Consider the following 24,218-nt stretch of genomic DNA (forward strand, 5'->3'; position numbering starts at 1 on the left):
ATCATCAGAACAGATGCTTCAGAGATGAGATCCAAGCAGATACCCATAATGTCACCTTTGACCTAACTCATCTAATTTTCTGAGAGTTAAAGGAGAAGGTATTCAAACTGAGAAGGAATTCAGTTTGACAAAGGAGGTGATAGTGGATGCAGACCGTGCAGGCCTTTCAAGAAAGGAACAGAGAGCCTTCCGATCATTCTGATGTGAGGGTGTACAAACAGAAGGAGTACACATTCATGGTGAAGAGCTGGTGGCTATGGTTAGAAAACTGGAAAGTGTAGAACCAACGTAAAGCATCAGAAGATTCTGAATACAAATAGGGAGAGTATGAACAAAAGGGAAAAATAGAGATGAGTTAGGAAGAAATAAGCTCAATGGAGCGAGAATAGGTTGAAATAAGGAATCTGTCAGGGCAATCTTGCTTGTGAATTTGGGAAGAAGTGTGGTTGGTGGATGATGAGGTTCTAAACCGTTAAAGGCAGACCTCCAGAGGAGGTGAGGACAGTGACAGTCCTAGGAAAAAACACCCTGATTTCAGTATTGGGATCATAATCCATGATGAGATAGGAAGTGTTTGAGAGTTGAAAGTTTTTGATATTATTTTTATCAACTCATGCGTTTATTTTCAACTTCACAGGTATTATAATGTGTGGGACAAATGTAAGGTATTACTCTAATAAGTGATATTATCTTTAATCACAGAACATTTTGACCGCATGATGTTCCACATTCAACTAACAATAAGAGTTTACACCAATATCCTGTAATCTGTACAGCATTACTCACCCTTCCAGTGACTGTGTGAGGAAATTAACTAAGGTCTCACTATAAGAAATAGGTGAATGCAAAATATCAAACACAAAATAATTGAAACTCAAGCTATCTCAATGACTATCTGGTTATAATTTACATGGAACAAATTACTTCCCTATTAAAGATATAGATCTGTTCCACAAAATATTAATTCACAGCTTTTTCTCCTGTCTAGGTGGTCAAACAAATATCTCAACCTATAAAAGCAGTTTTAAATGGCCACATGAATGGAATCTGCTTAAATGCCCAGTACATAATTAAGATGTTCACTACCTCCTACCCAGACTCTCTTCAGCTGGAATAGAAGCAAAGTATTATAAGTGCTGGAGAAACCCAGTAGGTCTGACAGCATTTGTGAGGAGAGAAACTCCAAGGAAGAGTCAGTGGTCTCAAAACATTGTCAAATACTGACTTTCTTCAGTATTTTCTATTTTCATTGCCCTGCAGTTAACTTATCTATACTGCAAAGACAATGTCTGTAATGCTTGAAGTGATGATGTTGGTGGAAGGACAGCCTTGAAACACCGTATCTCACTACTGAAGGACCACCAGGAATTTTCAGTGCATAACACTTTCTCAGGACAGAAGATCAACGAATGAGGAATTTCAAATAATGCAGTCATACAAATAACACCATCACCAAAACAGCTGGTTCCATGACAATAAGTGACAATTATATAATGGGAATCTGAATATTACATTAGGTGATGAATCTGTCTACACTTATCTCTATGACAAGCTTTCTTCAAGCAAGCCTACATTGGGCACAGGTGGGATTTCTACACTGATCACAAATACAAAAGTATGAATTACTAGACTTCTTCCCTTTTGGAGGGCAATCACAAGGTAAAGTTAAACAAGGATGTTGCCAGTGTTAGGGGGTTTGAGCTATTGGGATAGGCTGGGACTATTTTCTCTGGAGCTTCGGAGGCTAAGGACCTGAAAGAGGTTTGTAAAATCATGAGGGGCATGGATATGATAAATAGACAAGGTATTTTCCTGGGGTGGGGTAGTCTAAAGCTAGACGGCAAGGTTTTAAGGTGAGAGGGGAATGATTTAAAAAGGATCTAAGGGGCAACCTTTTCAGGTAAAGGGTGGTGTATGCATGGAATGACCTGTCAGAGGAATTGGAGGAGACTGATACAATTATAACATTTAAAAAGCATCTGGATGGGTATGTGAATAGGATGGGTTTAGAGGGAAAGGGGCCAAATACTGGCAAATAGGATTAGATTTATGTGGGATATCTGGTCAGCATGGACAAGTTGAACCGGTCTGTTTCCATGCTGTACATCTCTATGACTCTATTTAGCTCTTTCTTCCTTCAAAATTTAGTCACCATTGATATGTAATAAGTTCAGGTCAAATCAGTTAGAAACTGAGGGAGAATTCCTCCCTCCCTGATATGGTATGGGCAACTTCAAGAAAATGCAGCAACAGCAAACAAAAACATCGGAATTGCAATGTGGAGGAATAATTTTGATTTTTCCCTTAGCCTTTAAATGGTGACTTTAGACTCTTGTTATTGAATGGTGACTGTCATATTTCCACATATCAGCATGTCATCATGAGTCTAATTCACCTTATGTATACACCATTACAAATTCTCCAACTTTCCCCAAAAAACGTGACTGTACAAGTTCCCAACATGCAAGTCAGATGTGGCTGGTGGATAGATTGTTGGGAAGCAGGCCAGTCCTTTTCTTGTTGACCACTGCAGGGGGCCATATCACCAGACTGGACCCAGATAGCAGCTCAGGTCAGAGTTGTGCTCTAGGTTAAAAAGAGCTGCTGCTCACAATAGCATATCTCAGCCATCATCTTACTCTGCCTTCAGCATAACACCCCTGCATGCTTCATGAGCACCAATCTCCATGGCCCTTCCTTCATGCAATTCAGCAGTGGGAAACCACGAGTTGATCATCATTTTGCCTAAACTCAAAACAGACACAGCACTTAAACTCTTCAAACACATTACTATGGCGATCAAGGCCACAGACAATGGGCATGCTTCAGCTAGGTTGGTTTGCGTGCAGGTAACACTCACATCATGCATTTATAATGGATGCATCTCATAGCTTCTAGCTTGCTATACTCATGTTCACCTTTGCACATACTTAGAGGCTGCCAGCTTCTGTGGCTTGCATTGCTTTTTAGTGCAGAGGTCAGTCCTGTACCTCTCATGAAACTAGCCCAGGAATAATAGGGATGTCAATCAATAAGTGATGTAGAGACATCAATTGAGGAGGGTGAAGTGGATGAGTGCCATTGTGTGCACATGATGCATGCAATAGTGAGAGCTGTACTCCATGAAACTCGTTGAGGTATGTGTGCAGTGTCAGATTTAATGAACAGTGGCCTAGTGAATGAGAGGCAGCAGAGTAAAGATGGCAGCACTTTTCCTTCTAGAGTGTGTAAGATCACTGGCCTTCTTCCTACATTACTGAGTGCTCCTTTTAACCTACAGCACAGCACTGACCTGAGCTGCTATCTGGGCCCAGTCTGGTGACATAGCCTCTTGCAGTGGTCAGCAAGAAAATGGACTCCCCTGCTTCCCAACCATCTATCCACCAACACCTCTCAGCCCCCGACTGGGAAGTGGGATACAAGCTTTCCGTTCTGACCCATCTCCTCAGTGTAAATAGTTGGGTGTCACAGTTTAATAGACATTTTCTGGCTTGCAACCCGAGGTTGTGTACAGCTAGGTTTTAAATATGATGCCTGTAGTATGAATGCCACACAGTCTGAGCAATAGCAAGTGCTTCTGCCCTGCAATTCCATAAGAAGAGTGCCAAAGAGCTGGGTTAAATAATTAATGAGGTGAAAATCAGAAGAGTGAGAGAGAAAAATTGCTATGAGTCATGGCAGACCAGATGCCATACATCTCATTGCACCAAAACACTTAGTGAAAATGGGAAATTTCTGCCCCAAGCTTCCTTGGGGACCGCAGTAATGGGACTGAAACACTGAGGTTCCTTGTCCGGTGAAATGTTTCCAGTACCTAGCATGCAACTTCCAAACTTTATTTACACATCCTGGCTGCCTGAAAACAATGGCTTTATTTTAATGATGGAGGCTTGGGAAGTAAACAACCCCTCCCCATATCAATCAACTTGGTACTACATTCTATAAAGTCATTAAATACAATTCTCAAAAACAGCTATTAGCAGTGAATGATGGATGCAACAATCTTTATTCAAAAAAGAAGATATCACGCTGGTCAATCTACACTGGAGTAAACCACCACTTAATTGGATACAAATTGCTACTAGACTGATCTTGGAGTTTCCCAAAACTGCTTGCGTCAGGGCACATGCGTAATGGCTTTATGAACAAATAGTTTTAAAAATACACACTCTTCAACTAAGTGTTGACTTCAAATAAAAGATACCATCAGCCTCTTCCACAAGCTTGGAAACTTAAGACAAATTGATAGGACAGCATCCTGGATAGTGAAATAGGCTCGTGCATGTACGACATTCAACATTTACTTTGACAAAATCAGCACTTCAACCTCTAGAATACTACCGACAAAATTAGCGAGTATTCAATTCCAATGACAAGCCAGATGAATCTGGAACATTCCCTTGAAATAAAGCTTCTTTTCCAAATGATTCCAACTTCTCCTTAAAAACTTGACACTCAGAACACGGTTTAGAAAGCTGTTCTGAAAAAGTCACTGATCCAAAATGGTGATTTTCCTATCTCTCCACAGATGCTGCCAGACCTGCTGAGTTTCTCCAGCAATTCCTGTTTTTGTTACAGCTTATAAAGACTGAACTGCTAAAAGAGGAGCTTGCGATCCAACTCATCTGACTTGTCAGAGGCGGAGAGTCCAAATGTCATTGGCAAGCTATGTGCCTTGAGCTACAAGAAAGCTGTGAAGTCTTCTTTACTTAGACATGAGTTAGAACAATTACAGTACAAGAAGAGGCCCTTCAGGCGTCCAAGCCTACATTGACCCAGATACTCTATCTAAACTTGACAACTAATTTCCAAGGATCTGTTTCCTTCTGTCCCCTGCCCATTCATGTATCTATCTATCTAGATACATTTAAATGACACTAATGTGCCCGTCTCTACCACCATCACTGGCAAAGTGCTCCATGTACCTATGCATAAAGAACTTTCCACCCATATTCCCTTAAACGTCTCCCCTCTCACTTTGAACTTGAGACCCCTAATAATCGAGTCCCCCACTCTCGGAAAATGCTTCTTACTGTCCACCCTGTTTATACCACTCATGATTTTGTAGACTTCAATCATGTCCCCACACGCCCTCAACCTCTGTCTTTCCAAATGAAAATAATCCTAATCTACTCAACCTCTCTTCATAACTAGTGCCCTCCATACCAGGCAACATCCTGGTGAATCTGCTCTGCACCCTTTCCAAAGCATCCACATCCTTCTGGTAACGTGCCGACCAGAAACATATGCAGTATTTCAAAGGTGGCTGAACCAAAGTCCTATACAACTGTAACATGACCTGCCAACTCTTGTACTCAATACCCCATTCGATGAAGGAAAACATGCCATATGCCTTCTTGACAACTCTATCGACTGTGTTGCCACCTTCAGGGTACAATGGACCGGAACACCCGGATCTCTCTGTACATGAGTTTTCCTCAGGCTTTTCCATTTACCATATAGTTCACTCCCGAATTGGATTTTCCAAAAGGCATCATCTTGCATTTGCCCGGATTGAACTCCATCTGCCATTTCTCCACCCAACTCGCCAATCTACCTCTATTCTGCTGCATTTTCCGACAGTCCACTCACTATCTGCTACTCCACCAATCTTCGTGTCATCTGAAAACTTGCTAATCAGACCACTTATACCTTCCTCCAAATCATTTATGTATATCACAAACAACAGTGGTCCCAATATGGATCCCTGTGGAACAGCACTGGTCACAGTTCTCCATTTTGAGAAAATCCCTTTCAATACTAATGTCTATCTCCTGCTGCCCAGCCAGTTCTCTATCCACCTAGCTAGTACACCCTGGACCCCATGCGACTTCACTTTCTCCATCAGCCGACCATGGGGAACCTTATCAAACGGATCACTTAAGGCCACGTATATGACATCTACAACCCTTCCCTCATCAATCAACTTTCTTACTTCCTCAAGAATTCTATTAAGTTGGTAAGACATGACCTTTCCTGCACGAAAACCATGCTGCCTATCACTGATAAGCCCATTTTCTTCCAAATGTAAACAGATCCTATGCCTTAGTATCTTCCCCAGCAGTTTCCCTACCACTGACATGAGGCTCACCGGTCTATTATTCCTGGATTATCCTTGCTACCCTTCTGAAACAAGGGGACAACATTAGCAATTCACCAGTCCTCTTGTTCTTCACCCATGTTCAAGGATGCTGTAAAGCCATCTGTTAACGCCCAGCTGTTTCCTCTCTTGCTTCCTTCAGTAACCTGGGATAGATCCCATGTGGATCTGGGGACGCGTCCAGCTGAATGCCTTTTAGAATACCTAACATTTCCTCCCTCCTTATGCCAACTTGACCTAGAGTAATCAAACATCTATTGCTAATCTCAACAACCGTCATGCTCCTCTCCTCTGTGAATACCGATGCAAAGGATCCATTAAGAATGTCATCCATTTTCTCTGACACCACGCATAACTTCCCTCCTTTGTCCTAAAGTGGACCAACCATTTCTCTCGTTATCCTCTTGCTCCTTAATATGAATAAAAGGCTTTGGGAATTTTCCTTAACCCTGTTTGCTTAAGATATTTCACGACCCCTTTTAGGCCTCAAGTCCCTGTTTCAGATTGGTCCTACTTTCCCAATATTCTTCCACAACTTCATCTGTTTTCAGTCGCCTAGACCTTACGTATGCTTTCTTTTTCTTCTTAGTTAGTCTCACAATTTCACCTGTCAGAGTTTTGAGAAGATTTGTAGCTCAGGTTGAGGCTCTATATGTAAATTTGCTTGCTGAGCTCGAAGGTTTGTTTTCAAATGTTTCATCTCCATACTAGGTAACAACATCAGTGAGCCTCTGGATGAAGCACAGGTGGTATACCCACTTTCTATTTGTGTGTTTAGGTTTCCTTGGGTTGGTGATGTCATTTCCTGTTCTTTTTCTCAGGGGTGGTAAATGGGATCCAAGTCAATGTGTTTGTTGATGAAGTTCCGGTTGGAATGCCATGCTTCTTGGAATTCTCGCGGGGTCTCTGTTTGGCTTGTCCTACGATGGATGTGTTGTCCCAGTCGAAATGGTGTCCTTCCTCATCTGTATGTAAAGATATTAGTGAGAGTGGATGATGTCTTTTTGTGGCTAGTTAATGTTCATGTATCCTGTTTTCTGCCTGTTTGTCCAATGTAGTGTTTGTTACAGTTCTTGCATGGTATTTTGTAAATGACATTAGTTTTGCTTGTTGTCTGTATTGGGGCTTTCAAGTTCATTAGCTGTTGTTTTAGTGTGTTGGTGGGTTTGTGGGCTACCATGATGCCAAGAGGTCTGAGTAGTCTGACAGTCATTTCTGAGATGTCTTTGATGTAGGGGAGAGCGGCTAGGATTTCTGGGCATGTTTTGTCTGCTTATTTGGGTTTGTTGCTGAGAAATTGGTGGACTGTGTTCATTGGGTATCCGTTCTTTTTAAATACACTGTATAGGTGATTTTCCTCTGCTCTTCATAATTCCTCTGTGCTGCTGTGTGTGGTGGCTTGTTGAAATAATGTTCTAATGCAGCTCCGTTTGTGGATATTGAAATGATTGCTTCTGTAATTCAGTATTTGGTCCGTATATGTTGTTTTCCTGTAGACGTTGGTTTGAAGTTCTCCATTGGCTGTTCGCTCTACTACGATATCTCGGAATGGCAGTTTGTTGTTCATTTCCTCCTCTTTTGTGAATTTTAGGTCAGTAAGGGCATTATTGATGGTCTTGAAGGTTTCCTCTAATTTGTTTCATTTAGTGATGAAGAAGGTGTCATCCATGTAGCGGACCCAATGTTTGGGTTGGATAACTGGCAGAGCTGTTCGTTCAAGTTTCTGCATTACTGCCTCTGCTAAGAATCCTGATATCAGAGATCCCATGGGTGTTCCGTTGGTTGTCTGTAGGTTTTGTTGTTGAAGGTGAAGTGGGTGGTAAGGCATAGGTCCACCAGCTTGATGATATTGTCCTTGGTGGTGTGTGGTATATGTGTTTTTTTGATTCTTCTAATAGGGTAGTCAGTGTTTCCTTAGCCAGATTGATGTTGATGGATGTGAACAGGGCTGTTATGTCAAAGGAGACCATTATTTCACCCTCTTCTATCTTGGTGTCTTTGATGGTCTTCAGGAATTCTTGGGTGGAGTGGATGGAGTGGCACGAGTCTTCTTCTAAGTGTTTTTGTGTTTGGTGTAGCTCCTTGGCCAATCTGCAAGTTGGTGTTCCAGGTAGCAAAACCTGGGTCTGAGGGGGCCATTTGTATCCTATTTGGCACCCCCCTGAGAAAAAGAACAGGAAATGGCATCACCACAGGAAATGACATCACCAACCCAAGAAAACCTAAATACATAAATTGGAAGTGGGCCATATCCCCAGGGTTTCATCCAGAGGCTCAGTGATGATGTTATCTAGTATGGTGACAAAAAGTCTGAAAATGAACCTTCACCTGTCATCCATGGTTCACTAATCTTGCCACTTCTATCCCTCATTTCACAGGGACATGTCTATGCTGCACTCTAATTAACCTCTCTTTAAAAGCCTCCCACATATCTAAATGTGGATTTTACCCTCAAACAGCTGCTCCCAATCCACATTCCCCAGCTCCTGCTGAATTCTGCTATAGTTGGCCTTCCCCCAATTTAGCACTCTTCCTTCAGGACGACTCTCGTCTTTGTCCATGAATATTCTAAAACTTATGGAATTGGGATCATTATTCCCAAAGTAACCCTCAATGAAACTTCAACTACCTGGCCAGGCTCATTCCCCAACACCATATCCAGTATGCCCCCTTCCCGAGTTGGACAAATTACATGCTGCTCAATAAAACTCTTGTGGATGCTCCTTACAAATTCTGCTCCATCTAAACCTCTAACATTAAGTGAATCCCAGTCAATATTGTGAAAATTAAAATCTCCCATCACCACCACCCTGTTGATCCAACATCTTTCTATAATCTGCCTACAGAGGAATCGTGACTTTCCAAAGGACACGGGTGGGGAGTATTTCATTCAGTTAATCGAATGCCAGGTAACATTGTTACGACATGGGGTAAACCCTCCTACTTAATTTAAACCAACAACACAGAAAAGATTTATCCTGTGCAGTAATCTGTGAAAATTCGAGAGGCCAAGAACTATTTAAAGTAAAAATTAACAAATCTATTTCTTAAAAGTATAACAGGGAATAATTAACTAACAACTATTTACAACTCTTTCCTCTAAACTATCTTTTACCTTCCCCTTCTGTATACTAGTCGGATAAAACTCCCCTGATTACGTTTTCCCAAAAATTCAAGTTTTCAAAACCAGCCAGCTGTCAAATCTTCTATTTGGATTTTCCTGTGTCTTCTTTTCCTCTTCCTAGGTATTATGCTCCACAGGTCACGAATTGATAAAGGTAGCTTTAAGAGAGCTATTTTTTGGGCAATCGCTACATGCTGGTGGTGTTGCAGTTCTCCTCCCAACTGTTCAATTTTCCTCAGTCTTATGACCCCAAAGCATCGGATTGTGTCATTGGTTTTTAAGATTGTCAATATACTAAATTCAAACTTGACTGGAATTTGGTGTTTTTCGGGGTATAATTTAAACTCACTGGCCTAATTCAAATCTGTTTTTGTCTCCAGGCAACCAGCTACCCTGACTACCCCAGTAGCTGGACCATATGTGACACTGTATCTTATTCAGAACATTTAGTGCTGTCAGGTAGTTCTGCTAGCTTTTAACTCTCTTAAAGGTAAAGTACAAACACACCTTCAAAATAACATAGTTAGCCAAGCAAAGCATCGGGACCATGCGATCTTGTTTGGATAATCCGAAATTTGGTTAATCAAACACCAGGTAATCAAGGTTCCTCTGGACATATTTGCACCTCTATCTCACGCTCGCTGTTGGGAGGTCTGTAATACAGCCCCAACATTGTTACTGCACCCTTCCTATTTCTGAGCCTCATATTTCCTCACTGCTCAAGTCCTCCACAGTGTCCTCCTTCAGGACAGCTGTGATATTCTCTCTGATGAGCACTGCAACTCCTCCACTGCTTTCACCTCCTTCTCTACCCCGTCTGAAGTATCTATATCATGGGTATTTCGTTGGCAATCTTACCTTCCCTCAACCAAGTCTCAGTTGAGGGATTGCGAGGATGATTCAGGAGAAGAGCGAAAGTAATAGGGTGGTTGTTATGGGGGACTTTAACTTTCCAGATATTAACTGGGAAAGCTATAGCTCGAGTTCGTTAGATGGGTCAGTGTTTGTCCAATGTGTGCAGGAGGGTTTCCTGACACAAAATGTAGACAGGCCAACAAGAGGTGAGGCCATACTGGATTTGGTTCTGGGTAACGAACCAGGCCAGTGTTAGAATTGGAGGTTGGTGAGCACTTTGGGGACAGTGACCACAATTCGGTGACTTTTACTCTAGTGATGGAGAGGGATAAGTGTGCACTGCAGGGCAAGAGTTATAGCTGGGGGCAGGGAAATTATGATGCGGTGAGGCACGACCTAGGATGCGTGGCTTGGAAAAGTAGGCTTCAAGGCATGGGCACAATTGATATGTGGAGCTTGTTCAAGGAGCAACTATTGAGTGTCCTTGATAAGTATGTACCTGTCAGGCAGGGAGGAAAGGGTCGTGTGAGGGAGCCGTGGTTTAATAAAGAATTGGAATCCCTTGTTAAATGGAAGAGGGCGGCCTATGTAAAGATGAGGCGTGAAGGTTCAATTGGGGCGATTAAGAGTTATAAGGTAGCCAGGAAGGATTTGAAGAGAGAGCTAAGAGCAGCAAGGAGGGGACATGAAAAGTCCTTAGTTGGTAGGATTAGGGAAAACCCTAAGGCTTTCTATAGGTACGTCAGCAATAAAAGAATGACTAGGGTAGGAATAGGTCCAGTCAAGGATAGTAGTGGGAAGTTGCGTGTGGAGCTGAAGAGATTGGGGAGACACTGAATGAATACTTTTCGTCAGTATTCACTCAGGAACAGGACATTGTTGCCGATGTGAATATTGAGTCACAATTAATTAGAATGGACGGCTTTGAGGTATATAGGGAAGAGGTGTTGGAAATTCTGGAAAGGGTGAAAATAGATAAGTCCCCTGGGCCTGATGGCATTTATCCTAGGATTCTCTGGGAAGCAAGGCAGGAGATTGCAGAGCCATTGGCCTTGATTTTTATGTCCTCGTTGTCTACAGGAATAGTGCCAGTAGACTGGAGGATAGCAAATGTGGCTCCCTTGTTCAAGAAGGGGAGTAGGGATAACCCTAGTAACTATAGGCCAGCAAGTCTCACTTCTGTTGTGGGCAAAGTCTTAGAGAGAATTGTAAGGGATAGGATTTATGAACATCTGGATAGGAATAATGTGATCAAGGATAGTCAACATGGTTTTGTGAAGGGCAGGTCGTGCCTCACAAACCTTATTGAATTCTTTGAGAAGGCGACTAAGGAGGTAGACGAGGGTAAAGCGGTAGATGTGGTGTATATGGATTTTAGTAAGGCGTTTGATAAGGTTCCCCATGGTAGGCTACTGCAAAAAATACGGAGGTATGGCAATGAGGGTGAGTTGGAGGTTTGGATTAGGAGTTGGCTGGCTGGAAGAAGACAGAGAGTAGTAGTTGATGGCAAAGGTTCATCTTGGAGTGCCGTCACTAGCTGTGTTCCGCAATGATCTGTTTTGGGACCATTGCTGTTTGTCATTTGTATAAATGACCTGGAGGAGGGGTTAGAAGGTTGGGTGAGCAAGTTTGTGGATGATACGAAAGTCGGAGGAGTTGTAGACAGTGAGGAAGGATGTGGCAGGTTACAGCGGGATATAGATAAGCTGCAGAACTGGGCAGAAAGGTGGCAAATGGAGTTCAATGTAGCTAAGTGTGAGGTGATTCTCTTTGGTAAGAGTAATAAAAAGATGGTACTGGGCTAACGGTCGGATACTTGGTAGCGTGGATGAGCAGAGGGATCTTGGTGTCCATGTACACAAATCTTTGAGAATCAGATACATATTAACATTTTAACTTATGTATGGGTAGAAGATTCTAGACAATACCCTGTGTATCTCCTGTACCTGTGACACATCAGATTATTGTGCGTTCACCTTAAAATTTTCCTTTCTTTTAGTAACCAGGTTTTCCAGGTTACCAATTATTGCTTCATTTATTTGACTCTTTGTCACATATCATTCAAGTGCTATGCATTACTGGTGACGGACTTATGCCCGGAACATCAACTGTCCTGCTCCTCAGATGGTGCCTGACCTGCTGTGCTTTTCCAGTACACACGTTTTGACTTGGCTCCAGAAACAGCACCAACCCCCACAGTGCCACGTGCTAGTTATGGTAGAAATGAAAGAATAGGCAGGATGAATGACTGGCTTGACAGATGGTGCAGGAGAGAGGGGTTCACATTTTTGGGAATTTGGGACTGGTTCAGTGGAAATATTCCAATATTCCTTCTCTAGATTTTCATTCTCATCTCAGTTTGGAAATGGGAACTGGACATGTATGTTAGTGAGCTTCATTACTGTACAGAAATGGAAATATTAACCTCAATCTCCATTATATTAAAAATGCAGAAGAAATATAATAAGATATGCTATGCAAAATTATTACATTTCTGCCATATGAATACCAAATGAAGCAAATTTTCCACTCTTGCCAATTGGAGTATAGATGATCATAAATTTATTGCAAAGGAAAGCATGAATAATCAATACCACTAAATCGGATGAAATTTAATACACTCATTCACTATTATCATTCAAACTGAGCCCACTATTGTCGACACCTGTCAAGTCTAGACAAATTTATTTTGTGCATCTCTAGTAACAGTAGCTTAATCTCACCTAAACACAGAGGGGGTTCAAAGAAGCTATCAAATTGGAGGTTGTTAGCTGACATTGTTGAAACGTGAAGCCCAAATTTACATTAAAGGAACAGTTGAAACATTCTCTACACAAATCTATACACACCATCTAACACAGGAAAACATTAAAATGACTCCCCTCAGCTTTACCATATCATCACTTCCTTTGACTCCCTCCTACCTCTTCAATTTGTCATGTTTGTTATCAGGTATTCAATATTTGGTGAGCAGATAGGTCCTTTATTTCAATTTGAACTGTCTTCAGCCCTTGCCACAAACTCCATTTGCTAGCCAGTGATTTTCACCTTTCTCTTTGGCCACTATCTAAAACTGAACCATTTTTTTTCATTAAAAACTATCTCGTGTCCCAATTAAGCTCAATCTAACCTCGCAGCTCATGGTCTACCCATTGCCAAAACAAAGACTGTCAACTTCTCTCTCTCTCTCTATCATGGCCAATGTCTAGCTCTTCCTCTGCTCATCTGATCACCCATGCACTTTTAAAAATATCAGACTAGACTATTCCAAAGTTCTCCTCAGCTGATGTTTCACCTTAACTCCTCTAGAAATTTGATTCATTCAAAGTCTTACTCCCTCTACCCTAATTTGTACAGGGTCCCAAGTTACACCTCTGCCTTGATAGGATTCAATCCTTGGTCACCAGGATATTACATGGGTCTCCAATTAAGAGTTTGCAGTTCTTTTGGCAAACCATGTTACTCCAAATTCTGAAAGTATACTATAGAATTATACTTGATATCTTCTTTCTGTCTTCGAAGTTTGTACCAATCTTCCTTATGCTTGATTTTTACATTTTGGCATTCAAGGTTTAAAAAAAAAGACTTAAATAGGTCAAAAGTCCAAGAGTTTATCAAATAAATGAGCACATTATCACAATGACAAATTTGGCATGCAATGCAAAAAACAGAACTCAGCTCCTTTAACATTTGATAAATTATTTTACTAAATCAACAGTTTTCCGAGGAATTATTCTTTACACTTATTTTGGAATACAGTTTCCAATAATTTACTTTAGTTTATTACAATACATTTCAGTTTGACTTTGAATTGAAACTTGAACAAAGCTTTCTACGAAACAAATGATTTTATTACCTGATCTTCACTCACAATGCCTCTGTGTATCACATGATAAAAGTGCACTAAGAAATCAGAGTTTGGCAAGACATCTTGGCGCTTGGTCATAATGTCACAGATTAGCTTGTATGCTTGCAGTTTTCCCTCCTTGTACTCATTGGGGAGAGTCGTTGCCTTAAAAACGTTTCAACAATACAATTAAAGTGTCACAGTTTCTGAAAACTTAGACTCTATCTCTAATTACATTTCAAAAAAATGTCTTTATCTATGTTACATTTATGCCCATTTTATGTAAACTGTATCAAAACTGATAAAACATCAATCTGTAGTATTAATTCTGTTTCTTTCTACAGATGCTGCCTACCTGCTGAGTATTTGCAGCATTTTTTGTTGACTTTATTTTAAATTTCATGTTTCCAACATATGCCACGTATACTTTCATTTGTATATTTAATTGGAATTTACCGACTTTTGTACAAAACAAATTTAAGACAGTATCTTATAGCCAAATGGAATAGTGGAATTAAAAGTAAAATGAAAGGAATTTTCCAATTTGATAGCAGATCATAGTCAGAAAAAGATATATTCTTATAATTTAATGGAATAAGAAAACATAACAATGGAATAGCTCTTCATTCACCTAATTTCTGAATAAATCAAAATATGATTATACTTTCACTGTACTCAAATTACTACTAATTACTATGTATTGATATTTGCTCTTCTACCAACAACATAGCCGCAATATCCACTCAGCTTTTAGTTCACAATTCTGATGGCAGATTACAACTGAAACCATGATCTGATTCTTCTCCTCACAAGTGCTAACTAAGTCTGCTTCTTACAATTTTTTGTTTCTAAGTTGCAAAGTGTAACTTTTAGAATTAGAGAAATTATATTAGTTACCTTAAATAACCAGGACATAAACATACGAAGAGGTGGAATGAGAATAGGAGATTGTGGTGAATTTTGATTATCCAGACTGACACCCAGATTGTCTCTAATCTAGAAAAGATAAACACAAATAACAATCTTACGCCTGTCAAAAAGAGCAAGTGGCTCACAATATAATAACTTAGCTGTTAAGTTAGCTACTTCTGTTTACTGAAACCATAAGATGTGGGATAAATAGGCTATTCAGCCCATCAAGTTTGCACTACCATTCAAACAATCTTCAATTATGCGTCCTGTGAAGATTCCGAGAAAAACTTGATAATTGAAGCTATATTTCTTTGTGACTTACTCTAACTGTGCCTTTTTGGATATTTGGCTGCAAAACAGTAAATTAAGGAGAAATTCAAGCACTAGTCCTAATGGTGGAATATTTCAGTTGCTACAAAATATAAAAACAACATGGCACAGGAGTGAAGCATCATTTTCACACAGACTAGTTGAGATTTTGAAAGGATGGGTGTGTGTGGTCAGACCTGAAACCCCACCATCACTGGAAACGATTTCAACTCACCTGTGCCCACAACATATCAACTGCTTGACAATACCACCTGGTATTGTCAACTCCTTCATTTTACAAACTTATTTCTTCCAGTAGCTTGTCAAAGTGGCTTCAGAGTCATCAAATTTTGGAACACGACAGAAATGATGAAAATGGACTATGGTTCAATGCTAATTCACTTGGTTGTGTGAATGCCTAGATTATGTTAAAGATGATTCATGACCCAGATGCTTGCAAGGAAAACTCCTTCAAAAGGTAAGTAAATGTGTACATATTTGTCCAATCTGGATGAGAAATAGGGTTTCCAAATGTGACTGAAATGTCGAGGCCCTTATCAGACAAAACATAAGCTTCCATTGATATATAACATGTATCAATGTTATGGTGCAGGAGGAGATATTTTAACACATCATATCTGTCCTAGCTGAGAAGGGGCTATTTCGTCGAATCTAATCTTCTAGCTCTTAGACTGTACCTAGGTTATATCACTAAGTACATGTCTAAAATATTTTAAATGCAAATATTCTTTTTACCTATGTCACCTTTTTTGGGTCATGAGCTCCAGACCCCACTCTAATCTAAAGATTACATTTCACTGACTGGCTATATACAAGAGAACTAAGAGTTTGTAGACTTAAAATAGTTTGACTAACTTAAGTTTTTATTAAGAATTTAATTCTTACCTACTGCATAAATGCAACAATTTCATATTTCAGTTGAGAAATAGAATGCTACTGTTGCACAAAGTCAATGGTGAAGAGGCACAGCTCGGACAACAAATTTTAGATACCTCAATATTACCATGCTCACCCGAATCTGACATGCTTTTTACATATAAAATGATAAGGGGCCTTGATTGAATGGATAGAAAGGACTGAATTCTGTTAACAGAGATCAACAGCTAGGTGTCAAGGATTTCAAGTTTTTGATGGAAGCTGAGAAGAGATTTGCAAAATTTGTTTCACTTGAGGAGGCCACATCTAAAGATCTTCTCAGCAAGGAGAGATCCAGAGCCCATTCCCCTCAATGCCATTTCTTCCAGATGATTGTGGCACATTGCTGCTGCAGATGGACACCTGAGATACCATCACAGAACTGTGCTATCTGCTGGAGCAGGTGGTGAGGCTTGATGAGATGGCTGGCCATTCTAACTCAGCAGCTATCAAGGTGATAGCTCCATTACATTTTTATGCAACTGGCTGCTTCCAGGAATCCATCGGGGAACTAAGTGGGATCTCTTAATCTTGAGCCCCAAACATATTGAGGCTACGGATGATACAGTTTTTGACAGATCACACCGCTTCTTGTTTCCCTGTGACAAGGTCAGTACTATAACTAAGACAATAAGCTTTGCCAATATAGCTGGCATTCCCCATTGCAAGGCACTATAGACACAGGGTCGATAAAGTATGGATCTGGAAAAAGTACAGCAGGTCAAACAGCATCAACGGAGTGGGGAGTCCAGGTTTTAGGTCAGAATCTTTCATCAGACCTGATGACCTGAAATGTTAACTCCCCTGCTCCTCTGATGCTGCTTGACCTGTTGCGCTTTTTCCAGACTTTATCGACATTGACTTTCCAACATCTGCAGTCCTCACTATCTCCACTATAGACATATAACATTGAGATTGTCGTATCATAGTGCAGCGGACTTCTTCAATAGAAAAGGATCAATTCCACCAAAGTATAAGTCACTTGTGATATCAGGTACCACCCAATAGAGATCTCCACTAGCTACCCTCAAAGCTGCTACGATGCCTTTATTCTGGAGACGCTCAAGTTCCTGTTTCATTTTAAGGGTCAGATGCCTTACAAAGAGGGCTACTGGAAGACCAAGGATATCTTTTCACAATCCAACGGTGACCAAGGCCACATGAATGTATAATGTAACCCATTCTTCCATCAAAGTTACTGTGGAACAAGGTGATGGGCCTCCTGAAGATGAGGTTCCAATATGTGAATTGGTATGGAGGAACCTTGCACAACAATCTATACAGAATGAGCCACAGAATCCTTGCATGCTGTGCTACGTACAACTGGCGCAGGCAAAGGGGGCATTGTTACGGATTTTGAACAGCTGGGAGAATGGTAGCAGTCTTCCAAGGAAGGAGGTAAGGACATTGAACAGGACAAACATCACTTTCAGTAGGACAGGACAACGCAATATCAGGTGCAATAAGCCAGGCTGACATGATTTACACTCACTCCCAATAAATCTGAGCTGAAAATGTGTTGCTGGAAAAGCACAGCAGGTCAGGCAGCATCCAAGGAGCAGGAGAATCGACGTTTCGGGCATGAGCCCTTCTTCAGGAATGAGGAAAGTGTGTCCAGCAGGCTAAGATAAAAGGTAGGGAGGAGGGACTTGGGGGAGGGGCGTTGGAAATGCGATAGGTGGAAGTAGGTTAAGGTGAGGTGATAGGCTGGAGTGGGGGTGGGGACTATTCATGTCTGAAAGCAATAAACCTAGCATGCTGTTGGGCTTTAGATTTTTTTTATTTCGCTTCTAGGACACTGGCATTACTGGTTGGTTAGCATTTATTGTCCAACCCTATTTGCCCTTGAGAAGGTGGGGGTGAGCTACCTTTTTGAACTGCTGCAGTTTACATGATGTAGGTTGACCCACAATGCTATTATGGAGGGAATTCCAGGATTTTTATCCAGCGATAGTGAAAGAACAGCAATATATTTCCAAGGAGAATGTGAGGACTACAGATGCTGGAGATCAGTATTGAGAGTGTGGTGCTGGAAAAACACATTCCGGATGAAGGGCTTATGCCCAAAACGTTAATTCTCCCATTCCTTGGATGCTGCCTGTCCTGCTGTGCTTTTCCAGCACTACACTCTCAACAATATATTTCCAAGTCAGGTTGGTAAGTGGCTTGGATGAACTTGGAGGGTGGTAGTGTTTCCATATATCTGCTGCCCTTGTCCTTCGAGATGGAAGTGGTTGTAAGTTTGGAAGATGCCGTCTAAGGGTCTTTGGTGAACATCTGCAGTGCAGCTTGAAGACAGCACACACTGCCATTGAGCACTGGTGGTTGTGGGAGTGGATGTTTGTGGATGTGTTTCCAATCAAGTAGGCTGTTTTGCCCTGGGTGTTGTCAAGATTGAACGTTGTTGCAGCTGCATCTATCCAGGTAAGTGCAGAGTTCTGAATCACACCCCTTCCTCTGAACTGCTCTTGTAGCTACTGTGTTTATGTGGCAAATCCAGTTGAGTTTCTACTTAATGCCCCATGGTGGCACCTGTTTTGAAAATTCCACATGGTCCTAGCAGGAGAGTGTATTTGTACTGTAGTGACTGCAAGATAGTGAGAGAGCAGCAGCAGAGGGGCATGGTGCATACCCAGTGAGACAAGGACCAAAGAATTAAAAGATAATTTGCTACAGCTTACCCTCTATGAATACACCAGATTTTTGGTGAATTTTTAAAAATTCATCCTTGTAATCTAATCTTCCCTTTTATCTATCTTTCTGCACTTGTTTCAGCATTGAATTTACCTACTCTGATTTACATTCGTAGTCCATCCTTAGCCTTTCTCCTTTCAATCCAACAATCTGATTGGTTCAAGAGATAAATAGCTGCTCTTCCTGTGCACTAAGGTTGCAAATACCATTTTGTTCATTGCAACATTTTAAGCTCATACATTTGGCAATTTATCACAAAAAATCTGAAAACCTGAAATGCACAAGAGTTATCCAGCATGCTCTTTAAAAGCAAAATTTATTCCAAACTATCTTAACGTAATTAATACATATAACAAACTAATGAGACAGCAGTTATTAAACAATTTTCAATGTTCAGTGTTTCAACATGTTTGATGGTTAAGTGTCTGGTTAAAGCTTGTATTCAAACATTTGCTTGTGAAACAGATTTGTGAATATTGAGACTGTGTTTGATTTATGGCAAAGAGATAATTTTTATTACACCCTGTAAACCAGACCATCACCCCACCTCTGTGTACCAGTTCTGGAGAGACCTACAAATAACATAACATGCATATGTTTATTTTATATCATCAGAGAAACTTAGAAAACATGTTATTTCACAGCCAGCATACCTTAGCTAGTTTGTGCCAGAGTTCATATAGATATTCAAAAACAAGGGCATGGATTTTAGGACAGCGTATGCAGTTGATATCTCCCAGAATGCCCAAAATTCTTCTCCATAACACAGCAGCTGCATCAGCATGCCAGCCAGTAAGGGTTCCTCCAGCAATGATACTACACTCATCTGTAAGGCATTCACTACTATCTGTAAATTAAAATAAATAGGTCAGACCATAGATTAGACTTTTTCAAATGTTTGGCCATGACGTATTCAGCAGTTCCTGCGCAATAATCACACTGATTAAATTACTAGTCGTGTTTTAAGAACGCTGGCTTTTTTCAAAGAACATGATGCAGAGGAATTATGGATCAACAAGTAGAAGCAACCTATTTGTTCTATGTCAATTTGCTGTTAAACACTGGGTCTCAGAGTCAAATACCCCAGCCTCTCTGACATGTTCTCAGTCCAAACCTCCAGAAATATAAAACAGAGAAAAGGTCTTACTTATGAGACACTGAAGGGGGCATAAATGTGAAATCACATTATGTTTTGTACATAACTTTAATTTCTCCCCTCCTAATCATAAATATACGAACAAAATTGTTTGTGAAATACCATGGCTTTGCTGTATGTTTTGGGTAAAGGATGGACTGAAACACAACTGTACAATTTACAGACCTTTGATAATAATGACATTACCTTTGGACTTACCAAACCTGTAAACACAAAAAGAAGTTAAAACATTAACGGTAAGTTGCATAACAAAATGTTTTTTAAAAAAAAGACAATGTACCTGATACCTAAATTTGTGCAGCAAGCCTCCCGAGCTCCTAAATTGTCTTAATTCTACTAGCATTTCTTTAAAAGCACAAGAACCATTTTCTACTCGTTTCAATTTGGAGTCATCCTACACCTCAAGTCTCAACTATTCAATTTAAATTCTCAGTGAGAGAATATTCAGGCTGGAATCCTGTTTGGCTGATTGAAATCAATGTGAAAGCTCTGTCTACATTGACTACTTTAGGCCTGGGGATTCCATCTCTTATGAGACACAGGTATTTAAAAAACATCCTTTTTAAAATTTTTGATCTCAAATTTAGTCCACAAGCTGCCCCAATCATCCAAAAATCTAAAGCCCATTCTCTTACACCATTCCTTGAGCTCATCAATGACCTATTTTCCTATTCCCATACTCAACAGTGCATGGCACAAGTAGTAATCCGGAGATGATAACTCTAGTGGTCTTCTTCTTTAACCTACCTAACTCTAAATTCTTGTTATCGGACAGTATTTCTATTTTGTAAACCCTATGTTGTTGGCACCAACATGTAGAAAGACTGCTAGATATTCATCCTCCTTCTTTAAAATGCCCAGCAGCCACTCAGAAATCCTTGACCCTGATATCAGCGAAGCAACGACCCTGATACCAGCGAAGCAACATACCATTCGAGAGTCTTGCTTGCTGTCACAGACCGCCCATCAGTTCCCCATACAATCAAGTCCCCTATCATTAAAGCTCTCCCAGTCTTTCACCTCCCGTTTGTGCAGCATAACCAACCCTGGTGCCACAAATGTGGCTGTTGACAAGTTCTGATAATCAAGCCAGAAACACTTCCAATATAAGTGATAAAAGCAAATTACTGCGAATGCTGGAATCTGAAACTAAAAGAGAAAAGCTTTGACAAAGGATCAGTTAGACTCAAAACGACAGCTCTTTTCTCTCCTCACAGATGCTGCCAGACCTGCTGAGATTTTCCAGCATTTTCTCTTTTGGGTCCAATATAAGTGAGATCATTTACGATTTTGGCTTCAAACACTACCGCCAAAGCTTAGCCCATATAGCCTTGACTGTTGATCCAGGAGTATACAGACAGAAAAAAAAATCTGAATAGAATAACTACCTTTGCTTTTACGCAACTTTCATTTTACTATGGATTGATTAGCTTAACTTTATACAATTGTTTTAACAAATGAAAAATGTGGATTTGGCCACCTAACTATCTGTAGCCTGAATTACTTTTTACCTTTGTTAATTTTTCGCTGTTTTATTTTGTGTGTCAGGTTGAAGGAGTAAAATTCCACACACATTGTAGCAACTATCAATTAATTCATGACTTCCAAAAAGTATCTGAGACAAATGGTTACATTTGGAATCCTTGCCTCAAAATAAGCTTAGCATTACAATCAATAACCACCATTAGCACTGACTCCATCACTGGCCAACCATGTCAAGGCTAATGTATATATTCTTGATTAGAGCAAAAATTCATAAAATGTCTCTATGACATCTCTACCTATACATGTGAACAATACATTATGGGCATTCATCTCAATAAAAGCAACCGTGTCATTGACTAAATCAATGCCTTTCTAACTTCCATTGAAAGGTTGTTCAAATTGCTGAACCTTTCGCTCGCGGTCGATATATGAAATCTAAATATCAATATTACTGTTTATTTACCAACTAAGAGGCCAAATTACTTTTTAGGTGAAACTTACGCAGCACAGAAACTTAAAACTAGATTTACAGACAGGATCCACAACAACAATTTTCCCATGTCAAGCCAGACAATAACATCATGAACAAGTTATCAGTGATGACCTGTTTTTGATTTTAAAATATGTTGTATAATGTATGAATTGTGGAGGATAAAAATCTAAAAAATTATCTGGTGGGGCTAGACAGTAATTCAGTGGAACTGATCAGCTGCAATATACAGAACCCTCTCAGTTTTCACTTCACTGATTTCAGTGGAATAAAATTTGGCTGGATTCTTGCAATGCTTGTCCTTTGTCTGCCAGATCATCACCCTGATGAAAATGAAAATCACTCACTGCGTAGAAAAAAAAAAGACTTTTGTCAAATGCTAACTAGCCTTTGAAAAAATAAATACTGAATGTGCCAAAAAGCAATAGAGGAATATTTTGAAATTATTACAAACTTGAAAGTTAAAATTGATTTTCAAAACACCAGGTGTTAGCAGGTTCAGAAAATGAGTCTCAAATAAGCATTTAGATTTGATTCTAGCATCCCCTACTGGATGATTTCTGCTGCATCAGTACCACTGTTCCAGGAGACATATTTTCAGGTACACAGGCGGTCCTCAATTTATGAAGGTTTGACTTTCAAATGCTTTTGCTTCCGAACACAATCCCTTACAAGGTGTATTAATATTAGTTTTAAAAGATCCAACGTTCCCTTGTACTTATGAACAATTATGTTATATTGCTGTGTATTGTGTTCCAATGTGTGTACAAATCACTTGCAAACGGACTGAGGAAGGAAACTTGTTCACAAACTCTGACTGCCTGTACATCAAAAAAACATAAATCAGTTTCTGCACCTAGTCCCAATTTGAACTTCTACGTATTAATGCACTTTTTAATGCATAAATATGCAAATTTCAATGGTAATAAAACTACTTTTTTATAGAACACTGCTCAATTACATTTGATCTGATTTACTTCAAGTATACTCTTAAACACTCCTCCCCTCCAAAGTAAAATCAGCTCAACTAGCAGACAGTACTGCAGATTGCACCAATGTATTCCCAAATTAATCCAGGGAAGTAAAGCAAGAAAATATTACTTGCATCCAGCATCATAGCCTGGAACTATTGAAGGTAAGGTAACCTGTAAGGGAATCAGGGATCTACTAAACTAGATAAATGCCTATTCAGGATCTCTGATAAAAACAGAGGTTTGCCAAGTCCCTTGCTCATCTATCAAAAGACTTTTGTCCAGAGTAAAGAGATGGCCTAATCATAATCAGGGCAAGACTCCTTCATGTCTTCTCTGAATGTCAGATCTTTCAGAAGGAGTTTCATTCAAAACTGAATTTCAAAATCAGGTGATCATTTGCACTCTCCTATTCCTGGGCATGTAAATGGCCTGCAGTTCCTCAGCATCAAGGATGTTGGAGGTGTGGGTCATGACTGACAAAGCAGTCCAATGCTGTATCTGCACACCTTGCCACAGGTGAGGGGAGTGGTACTTTCAGAGCCAGGTGTGCAAATGCTTGGGTTTTACACACTTTTCTCTGTTTGTACAAGATGCTTGGCACCTTCAAGGATGCTTCTCCTTCAGTTTCAGTGACTGTGAGCAAGAGCCACAAGTTGATGGACGTATTACATTTTTCAGGGAGGTTTTAAGGGGCACCCTTGAAGCATATTATTTGCTCTCCTTGCAACCAACTGTTATGACATAGCTCAAAAAACTTGTTTTCAAAATCTTGTGCCAGATGTGTAGAAACAGCAGAATCAGACACAGCACAGAACGCAGCTGGTCAGCCCATCGTGTCATTGAGAGTCAGAACCATACAGCACAGAAACAGCTTTTCAGACCACCGTATCCATGCCGACCAACACCACCAAACTACACTGCACTTGATCCATAGCCTACTATGCCCTAGCATTTTAAGTGCTCAACTAGAGGCTTCTTAAATTTTGCAAGAGTACTTTCCTCCACCAACCTTTCAAAAAGTGCAGCCTTGGAGGCTATGGTAATACAAGCAAATATTTAAATACAGCTTAAATATTATGAATGTTTCAGGCACTCTTTCAGGCAGTGAGTTCCAGACTCCCAGTACCGAATTTTAAAAATCCTCTCCCGCTCTCCTCTCAGTCTTCTACCTCTCTTGCCTTAAATCTATGCCCTGTGCTTACTGACCTCTGTACTAATAAAAACGTATCTTATCCAACTTATTTATACCCTTCAATACCCTATTAGATTCCCTTTCAACTGTCTTTCCTCTCCCAGTCAATTCTACCGAATTCCTCCCTCATGGCTCTGCAGTTGC

General features: G+C 40.3%; 1 protein-coding gene across 6 annotated transcripts in view; it reads right to left on the reverse strand.

Moving 5' to 3' along the window:
* ralgapa2 (Ral GTPase activating protein catalytic subunit alpha 2) overlaps positions 1-24,218 on the reverse strand; it is a 562,522-nt gene that overhangs the window by 345,535 nt on the left and 192,769 nt on the right. For all 6 annotated transcript variants that reach the window (XR_015758519.1, XM_043696530.2, XM_043696527.2 and 3 more), the window contains 3 exons: positions 19,431-19,624; positions 14,824-14,922; positions 13,936-14,091 (listed from right to left, as the gene is read on the reverse strand). Coding sequence is in view for 5 of the 6 variants with exons in the window: in XM_043696530.2 (XP_043552465.2) it covers positions 13,936-14,091; positions 14,824-14,922; positions 19,431-19,624 (449 nt within the window). In the remaining variant the exon portion in view is untranslated. The remainder of the gene's footprint in view (positions 1-13,935; positions 14,092-14,823; positions 14,923-19,430; positions 19,625-24,218) is intronic.

This window comes from Chiloscyllium plagiosum, unplaced genomic scaffold (genome assembly GCF_037043375.1).
Source record: "Chiloscyllium plagiosum isolate Xiang-an unplaced genomic scaffold, Cpla_swu_hap1 HiC_scaffold_10, whole genome shotgun sequence".
In the NCBI taxonomy this organism is placed as follows: domain Eukaryota; kingdom Metazoa; phylum Chordata; class Chondrichthyes; order Orectolobiformes; family Hemiscylliidae; genus Chiloscyllium; species Chiloscyllium plagiosum.